This window comes from Pteropus medius, unplaced genomic scaffold (genome assembly GCF_902729225.1).
Source record: "Pteropus medius unplaced genomic scaffold, Ma_sr-lr_union100, whole genome shotgun sequence".
Lineage (NCBI taxonomy): Eukaryota > Metazoa > Chordata > Mammalia > Chiroptera > Pteropodidae > Pteropus > Pteropus medius.
The window spans coordinates 17,276,824-17,286,962 of record NW_024344370.1 but is presented as its reverse complement, the minus strand read 5'-3'; the positions used below and the strand labels follow the sequence as shown (position 1 = coordinate 17,286,962).

The window sequence follows — 10,139 nt, the reverse complement described above, 5'->3', positions numbered from 1 at the left end:
TTATGCAAATTGAAACCAAAAAAAAAAAAAAGCTGGGGTAGCAGTAGTTATGACAGATAAATAGTTTATAATAAAGTTTGTAATAAGAGACAGACATTTCATAATGATAATGATCATTCTAACAAGAGGATATAACCCTTGTAACATTTATGCATCCAACAGAGGAGCACCTAAATATATGAATCAAATATTAACTGACATAATGGGTAATACAGTCATAGTAGAGGACATTAATACCCTATTGGCATCAATGGGCAGATCTTCCAAACTGAAAATCAACAAGGGAACAGTAGCCTTAAATGACACGCTGGACCTTATTTTGATATTTTTAGAACATTTCCCTCAAAGCAGCAGGACATAAATTATTTTTGCAAATGAATGTGGAACATTTTTCACAATAGATCATATATTAGGCCAAAAAATCTCAATAAATTAATGAAGATGCAAATCATATCAAGCATGTTCTCCTATCACAATTGTATGAAAGTAGAAAACAATTACAAAAAAAATTTAAAAACACACAAACATATGGAGGCTAAATACCATTTTACTCAACAGTGAATAGCTTAACAATGAGATAAAAAAAATCAAAAAATACCTTCAGACAAATGAAAACAAAAACACAATGACCCAAAATCTATGGGATACAGTAAAAGCATTCATAGGAGGAAAAATTCATAGCAATTTAGGGTGACATCGAGAAACAAGAAAAATTTCAAATAAAAAAAATTAACCTTACAATTAGGGAAACTAGAAAAAGAACAGCAAAAAAAATCTCAAAATGAGTAGAAAAATAAATAATAAATAATAAAGATCAGAGCAGAAGTGCACAAAATAGAATTAAAAACAAACAAACAAACAAACAAAAAAACAACACGAAAGATCAATGAAGCCAGGATCTGGTTCTTTGAAAAAAAAAATAAACAAAATTGATAAAATTTTAACCACACTCATCATGAAATAGAGAGTGAGACAAATGAATAATAATTAGAGATAAAAGAGAAGTAACAACTGACATTACTGAAATACAAAGGATTATTAAAAAACATACTACAAGAAAATATATGGCATCAAATTGAACAATCTAGAAGAAATGGATAAATTTCTAGACATGTACACTGATCCAAGACTAAATAAAGAAAAAACAGAAACTTTGAACAGACTGATTACTACTCACAAAATTGAATCAGTACTGAAAAACCTCCCCTAAAAACTAAAGTCCTGGACAGGATTGCTTCAAAGGTGAATATTACTAAACATTCAGAGGACAATTAATACCTATCCTCAAACTATTCCAAAGAATTCAAGAAGAGGAAAGGCTCTCAGACTCACTTTATGAGGCTACCATTGCCCTGATTCCCAAACCAGACAAAAATATTACAAAAAAAAAAAAATTATAGGCCAATATCCCTGATGAACATAGATCCAAAACTTTTCAACAAAATATCAGCAAACCAAATTCAACAATGCATTAAAAATATCATACACCACGATCATACACCAAGTGGGATAGATTTCTGAGATACATGTTTGATTCAATATCCACAAATCAATTAACAATACACCACATAAACAAATGAAGGACAAACATCTATGATCATATCAATAGATACAGAAAAAGTGTTTGACAAAATCTAGCATTGATTTATGATAAAATCTCCAGCAAAGTGGGAATAGAGGGAATATACCTCAACATAATAGAGATCATATATGACAAACCCACAGCTAATATACTCAATGGTATAAAGCTAAATTATTTTTCTTAAGATCAGGAATAAGACAAAGGTGTCCATTTTTACCATTATTATTCAACACAATATGGGAAATCTTAACCACAACAATCATACAAAAAAAAGGAAATAAAATTCTTCCAAATTGGAAAGAAGTTAAACTGTCTAGTTAATTGCAGATGACATGATAATATATAGAGAGAACCCTAAATATCCATGAAAAAACTATTAGAGCTAATAAATGAATTCAGTAAAGTGTCAAGATACAAAATTAATAAGAAATTAGTTACAATTTTATATACCAATAACAAATTATCAGAAAGATAAATTAAGAAAATAATTTCTTTAACAAAAACGTCAAAATAAATAAAATACCTAGGAATCAATTTAACCAAGAAGGTAAAATCCTGTCGGAAATTTTCAGACATTGAAGAAAGAAATTGAAGAAGATACAAATAAATGAAGCTTACACCGTGCTAGTGGGTAGGAATAATCAACATCATTAAAATGGTTATACTACCCAAAATGATCTATAGATTCAAGGCAATTCCTATCAAAATATCAAAGACATTTTTCAGAGAACTAGAACAAATAATCCTAAATTTTATATGGAACCATAAAAGATCCCAAAAAGCTATGGCAATCTTAATAAAGAAGAACAAAGTTGGAGGTATGGCACAACCTTATATCAAACTATGCTACAAGGATATAGTAATCAAAACAGCATGATACTGGCATAAAAATAGATACACTGATCAATGGAACAGAATAGAGAGCCTAGAAATAAACCCATGGTTATATGGTCAATTAATCTAGGACAAAGGAGGCAAGAATATACAATGGGGTAAAGACAGTCTATTCAATAAATGGTGCTTGGATAACTGGACATATACATTTAAAAACATGAAATTAGACCACCTTCTTACATCATATACAAAAATAAACTCAAAATGAATTAAAGACTTAAATGTAGAACCGAAATCCATAAAAATCCTAGAAGAAAATATAGGCTATAAACTCTCTGACATTGCTCTTAGTAACATTTTTTTTCTGATATATTTCCTCTGGCAAAGAAAAAAGAAAACAAAAACAAAAACAAATAGGACTACATCAACCTAAAACAGTTTTTGCACAGTCAAGAAAACCATCAACAAAACGAAAAGGCAACCTACTAAATGAGAGAAGATATTTGTTAATATCTTCTAAGTGGAATTAGGTAGGCAGAGGAAGACAAATACCATATGATTTCACTTATATATGGAATCTAAGGAACAAAATTAATAAACAAACAAAACAGAAGCATACAGATACAGAGAACAAACTGAGGGTTGCAAGATGGTAGGGGAGTCGGGAGCCTCGGAGTTGAAGGGATTAAGAAATACAAATAGTTAATTATAAAATAGTCATGAGGCTATAACATACAGCATACAGAATATAGTCAATAACATTGTAATAACTATGTGTGGTGCCTGGTGGGTACTAGACTAATTGGGGTTGATCACTTTGTAAATTATATAAATTTCTAACCACTATATTATAAACCTGTACACCAAACATAAAATGATATTGAATGTCAACTGCAATCACATTAAAAAATAATAAATAAACAAACAAACAAACAAACAAATAAATAACAAAGTAAGGAGAGATAAAAATGCAAAAGAGGAACAAAAAGTAAGAAGCATGATGCTATTTTAAATTGAAAGTGAGGTAGTGATTGTTTCTTTCATAACTGCTCATGTGTTTTTACAGATAATAACCATATTACCATTTTTATTCTTCAAAGTTTCAACATTCCCTAAACCCCTCATTTTAATCAAGTAGTACCCAGATAATATCAACATTAGTCAGAATTTTTAGCATTAATTATCATGGACATGCATAAGAGTCTTGGGTTTGGTTTGCAAATCTGTAAGGAAATCCTTCTGAGTCCTTGTTCACTATTCATATATGTGAATACTTTGATGCTGAGTACAGCCTCAATTAATGATAGAAATTTGTTGAAGATTCATCTTAGCTAAAGGTTACAGCTATGGATTTTCTGGTTCTTGGTTCTTTTTATCATCAGACTTTAAGGTAATATGTTCCATGACACTAAACAATATGCAATGGATACTGAGATTGTCTTAATTATTGCTGATCTCAGATATTATTAAAAATATTACTGAATGTGAGGCCAAGTTCAAATGGAAGCTAAATCAGATAATTTAGAAAATGATTAAAGAGATAAAACCAGAAATAAGAGGGATAATAATATATTACTAAATATATTAGAAATATATTACTAAATATATTAGAAATAAAAATATATTACTAGAAAATAATAAATTAATGTATATTTTGCAAAATAAATATTTTTCAAATAGGCCAATATAAAATCAGAGAGCACTTCCATGTATAATTACATAAGTTTTGTTTTATTGTTCACCCTTTTTTTAGATTTGATTTTATGTACTTAAAAATTATAGGCTTCAAATTTAAGAAAGAATTCCTGGATAAAATTTTAATTAATATTACTGAATTCTCTTTCACTTTGCTTACAGAAATGGTTTGTAGATAAGGATTTAACTTCAAATTAAAAAGGAAAAAAAAATAATCCTAGGCTCTTGTGAAGATAAATAAGGATTCTTATAGGGGAAAAATGTAAGATAAGACTATGATTACTAATCGCAAATAGCATTAAAGTCAGAGTACTACATCCCATTAAATTAAAAGGCGATTATATTCAGATTTACTTAAAATGTGAGATTTCATAAAAACAGGATCAGGCATCTTATAAATAACTTTGATAACCAGAGAATAAGGAAAAAAAAGGCTCTCCAACTAGCATACTAAATGAGAGAGGGGCATTTTTCACATATATGAATAACATATATAAATATATATATAAATATATAAATATATATATATATATATAAATATATAAATATATAAATATATAAATATATATATATTTATATATATATATTTATATAAATATATATATATATATTTATATAAATATATATATATATATATATATATATTTATATATGTTTTGAGTGACCTCTGGTGGATGAAGAGAATTTTGTCATGTACTCATCTATTTTTTTAATTAAAAATTATTAGGGTGACTGATTAACAAAATCCAATAAGTTTTAAGTTTTATATAAGTTTTTTATATATATATAAAATCTCGCATTGTGTCATATTCTTATCTTTTACATTTATTAGCAGACTATGCTTGATATTTATAAGATATTTTTAATTTCTTATATTAGATAAGTATAAATTTTATTAATGCCTATTATTTTTCATTTTAACACTGTTGAACTTCCCTTCTCAATTATATTTCTAAACCTCTTAAGCTATGATCCAAAAAATGATTCATGGTCAACTGTGGCACCTCTGAGTGTTCCTCGAGATGCTGTTGCTGTATGTGCCCTAGGAGATAAACTTTTTGTGATTGGAGGATATGATGGACATACTTATTTGAACACCGTTGAGTCATATGATGCACAGAAAGATGAATGGAAGCAGGTAATCTCATTTAAAGTATTTAAATTGGTATATTTCCCGTTTTAATAAAATATTTTAAAATACATGTTAACAATTAATTCCATTCTCCTCCTCTTTAGGACCTAATCAGAATTTTTTTAGTGAAATTTGTAGTATGGGCTTTATCTATGCTACATAAAATTACTACTTGATCTAATTGATCATTAGCAGGATCCATCAGTAATTATATGAAAGGGGACAGAGCAGTTTATTTTCATGGAATCCTTCATTTCACAGAAAAGTGAATCAAATTCAATAATTCAAGATCTTTACTCTCTGGCAAACTTTCTATATATGTATTATGACTTGAGAACTGAAGAACAATGTCCTTGTCCACAATATCTGCCCCTTCTTCTCAGCTGATGCCCAAGAGAAAAATCTCTCAGCCCCCTCCTTGCAGAAATTATATAGACTGAGACAGTTGTAACTTTTAGTCAGTCATTCAGGAAATTTGATGCACAGAAAGAAACTGGAATTAAACCATCTCAAGAGTCCTAGGCATCTAATAGAAGACATTACAAGGAGAGTACAATAGGGGAAACTAAAAGTACCTCTTGGGAATGCTAAAGGCAAACTCGATGCTTCTGACAGTTTTTTCCAGTCGTAGTGCTATATTTATTCCAAAATATCAAATGGTGTTTTGTTAATTAAATAAAGGATTAATAAAAAATAAAGTATGATTAACTCTTCACCATTTTTACAAACAGGTAAACCTTGTATTGCATATCTAACTTCACCTTCCCTTATATTGAATTTATGCTGCTCTGTATTCTACATAGTGAGTGGGTTATAGTTCTAAATACGTGTGTTGATATGACAGCTAGTAATGGTTTTCAATCTCTTTCCTTCAATTGGATTCATTAAGACCCTTGGAATCATTCAAATTCTGCCACGTAGATAGCTCCTTACTTTACCAATACTTAGGACCAGCTAGAAATAAAAGAAAACATTTTATTAAGCAAGGAGTTATATCAACTGCAATAATCAAAATTCTTGTCTAAGGTGGTGGAATTTACTTTTCTGAAAATTCCAGACCAGTATCTAAGAGACCTAAGTTCTATTCCTGGCTTTTCATTGTTTCATTGTGTGATGCTGGAAAGAGTGAAAGGGAAATAACGAATAATGGAATTATAACTACTGTATATCATTGATAGTTACAAAATAGTCATGAAGATGTAAAGTGTCTTATAGGGAATGTAGTCAATAATATTGTAATAATTATGTATAGTGCCAGGTGGGTACTGGAATAATCATCACAGGGACCACTTTGTAAATTATATAAATGTATAACCATTATGCTGTATGCATGAAACTCATATAAAATATTTAACAACTGCAATTAACAAGAAAAAAGAAAAAAAGAAAAAGAAAAACAGTGAAAACATAACTACTATATGCCAAATTATTTTTATTCAATATCTTACTAACTCTAACAAAAACATTGAAGGATAAATATTATCAGCTGTAATTTTTCAAGTGAGAAATTACCAGAGTGGTGAAACTTACTCAATATTACCTGTTCCTAAAACTCAGATGTATATCATTTTAAAAACTATGTTTTTTTTTTTTCCTACCACACTTTACTATTATCTAGGCTACATTTTCCCTTGCCTTTATACAAGGAGAATGTTAGAACAAAATAACTAAGGGCTTTATCAACTCCAACATGCTATATCATACTAAGTACGGAATTCATTCAAATAGCATTTATTTTCTTGTTTTTGTTTTCTGTGTTAGGAAGTTCCTGTTAACATTGGAAGAGCTGGTGCATGTGTTGTGGTAGTGAAGCTTCCATAAAGCTATCTTTATCAAAGAGAACAAAACTGAATAATTTTAAGAAATGAAGTAGGAAGAAGAGAGGAAGAAGAAACATGTTCTTTCCTTCAATTAGTAATCAAACATGAAAATTCTTGTGTTATTTTAATGTATAGTTACAATCACTCTCATTTGCAAAGCCAAAATAAGCTTTTAAACATGAATTACATATAGGTGTTAAGTTTATGTGTTATCACAACCAATAATATAAATGGAAATCCACTAGTCTAGGTTTAACTTCATTACTTTAAAATGTTTAAAAGAAATTGATAGTAGCCAAGGTGTGAGAGGTTATGAAAGCATTGTGAATTGTTAAGAGTCTGAGAAGTTAAAAACATTTTCTATTAAAAAAAAGTACTCTATTATCTGAAACATAACTAATATAAAACAGACCATATAATGCTTAAAATATAAAGTCTGATTTTCAGTAAGACATCATTCTCTTATTCAAATAATATTTCAAATAGCTAAATAATACCTTGCATTTACTAAGAGGAATGTTTTTACTGTGTTGAAGCAAAACAAAGCAAAACAAAAATTCATTGACATAATTTGTTATGATGATTACAATATATTAAAATTTTCAAACTAACTCTTTTATGGTATTGTTTTCCAAAGCACGCATATAAATTTGGTATTCTTTAATATTTTGTCTTTGTTAGATTTGTTACCAGTAAATATTACTGTAATTTCATATACACAATCTGTACAATAAAATAGTGAATATTTATGATATTAATATGAACTGTGACCTCAGCTTTAAAGTTTCAGGGACTCACTGATAAAGAAAGCAATATTCACGTAAAACATTTTTGTGAGCACTGTTAACACCTACCATTAAATTTAATGTTTTCAAAACAATTGTTAAAGTGCAGTAAATTTGACATGTTCTACAATATTAACTCTTGAAAACACAAAAATGTTCAATATCCATGATATATTCTGTAGTTATTTGCTTTTCTATTAACATTATATTCATCCAGTAGAAAATGTTAAGTATATACGCACTACAATAAATGTTTTCAAATTAAAAAAAAAACATAAAAGGCTATTCAGGTAGTATTTTACCTTTAAATTTTTACTGCTGTTTATCCCATTACAAAAATGTTTAAGATAAAATGTTAAAAAATCTTTTTTTTATAAAAGTAACTTTTAAAGTAATATACGATTTTAAAATGTCTGCAATATATATGTTCTTTTAAACAGGCTTTGTATTGTTGTATGTGAAATCAACAAGTAAAATCTAGAGAGATGCTTATAAAATGTATTAGTACTTCTTAAGTCTTAAAAAGGAGCAACATAAGTTGTACAAAGATATTTGTACTTTGGCAGGTTGAATTTAAATAAAATCTATTTCCTCTGGTTGTAAAGAGTGTGGCTTTAGATTATGTCAAATGTAGCTTGAAATTACTTTTTAATATTTTCATCCTAATAGCTAAAATACTGTATTTAAATACAAAAATATAATTTCTCTCCTTTGTTTCTTACCCCTGCAATTGTCTTTAATTCTAAATAGGGAGCTATAGACATCTTGAGTTATAAGGGTAGAGATAGAGGCATAGAAATGCTGTGAATAAATGCACACACAAAGCTCTGTTGGATCTTTAAATTCATATTTTATCCAAATCAATATAGAAGTAGAGTTACATAAACTTTTATACCCAGAGCACAACTTGACTTGTCAAGTTAAAATGGAGTTTGAGCCAGTGGGAAAAGGAAAGATCAAAGGACCTAACACAGCCCAGCTTGTCAATGTTCCAGTTACAGCTAGATAGCACCAATAGGTAAATCAATAAGATGTCCAGAGTAATGCCTGGTCAGGCAAGTGGTGATCAAATACTGTCTTCTTGATGGTCCAATTGCACTTACTGCATTTTGGTCCAGTATTAACTAGTAGGAGAGATATGTATATTGCCCAGGGCTACAGCTGCATAGCTACATTTGAAAATTGTGCTTGGACTACTAAAATCTGAGCAGATCCGAGCTGTCAGAATGGAGAGTTGTGATGGCTTAGAGCTCTAAAATATAACTACTTGCCTCAGTCAAACCTAGTTGGGAGAACGAGTTATAGGGGCAGACTCCTTTTTACTATGGCATAGTGAACATGACCTATCAGGCTGGTTTAAGTTAACAAGGATAGGAAAGAGAGTTATTAATTGATATATTCTTTCAATAAGTGTAAGGGTTGACACTTTTATACACTATACTCAGATTGGAAAGAAATCTTGGTTCTTGATGTCTTTTGTAATCACTCTTACCTTGTTCAGGATCCCCCAGTCTGTTTCTCTTGGCCTGGTTCATGATGACACACCGAACAACACCATTGGCTACTTTCCCTATATAACCACAGGGTGTGCAGGGACTTCTAAATACCTTCTATACCACACAGGAGCTGCAGGAGACTCTGAGGTACTAAACTTGGTTCTTCTTTCTGCCTAACTATGCCATTCATCAACTAGACTCCAATGTGGTTGCCACCTCATTTTGATACAGAGGGAACACTGAAAGTCCCCTACAGGGGATAGAACTAAAACTCCTCCGATTTTCAATTTTCCATTTCTGTAAGCTCTCTAACAAGACTCCTATCCTGAAATTTTAGCCTAGGAAAAGAAAAAAAAAGACCATAAAACGTGTTTCCCAGGCTATCATCTTTCTGTCTTCATTCTCTTACCACAGTTATCTGAAATAGAGTGACAAGCTTTCCAGTTACTTTTACTCTTTGTAATGGACTTCCTTTATACTACACCCCACCCCTTGTTGAAGATACTAAGCCACAATCACAGTGATAGAAGAAGCAATATGTTCACAAGAGCAGATTCCAGGTGAGGGATTACAGCACCTGGATAAAGCAAATCTCCTCTCTAGTCTGAAAGAAACCACATGAATGTCCTATTTCAACAAACTTGCTCTCCATATGTCAAAGTGAATTTTTTTAAAAAGTGGTTATAGCTTTTTTTTTTTACTCTCTTGACAACACCTATTTTTCAAGATTATTGCCTTCTCCAAACTAGGAATAAGATTTTCTTCTATGGGCTTAAAGTTTAATATTAACATTCT

General features: G+C 29.9%; 1 protein-coding gene across 2 annotated transcripts in view; it reads left to right on the top strand.

Moving 5' to 3' along the window:
- Positions 1-8,079, top strand: part of KLHL4 (kelch like family member 4) — a 144,680-nt gene extending 136,601 nt beyond the window's left edge. For both annotated transcript variants that reach the window (XM_039870199.1, XM_039870198.1), the window contains 2 exons: positions 5,078-5,249; positions 7,005-8,079. In XM_039870199.1, coding sequence (XP_039726133.1) covers positions 5,078-5,249; positions 7,005-7,064 — 232 coding nt within the window. In that variant the 3' untranslated portion in view covers positions 7,065-8,079. The remainder of the gene's footprint in view (positions 1-5,077; positions 5,250-7,004) is intronic.
- The last annotated feature ends 2,060 nt before the right edge of the window (positions 8,080-10,139 follow it).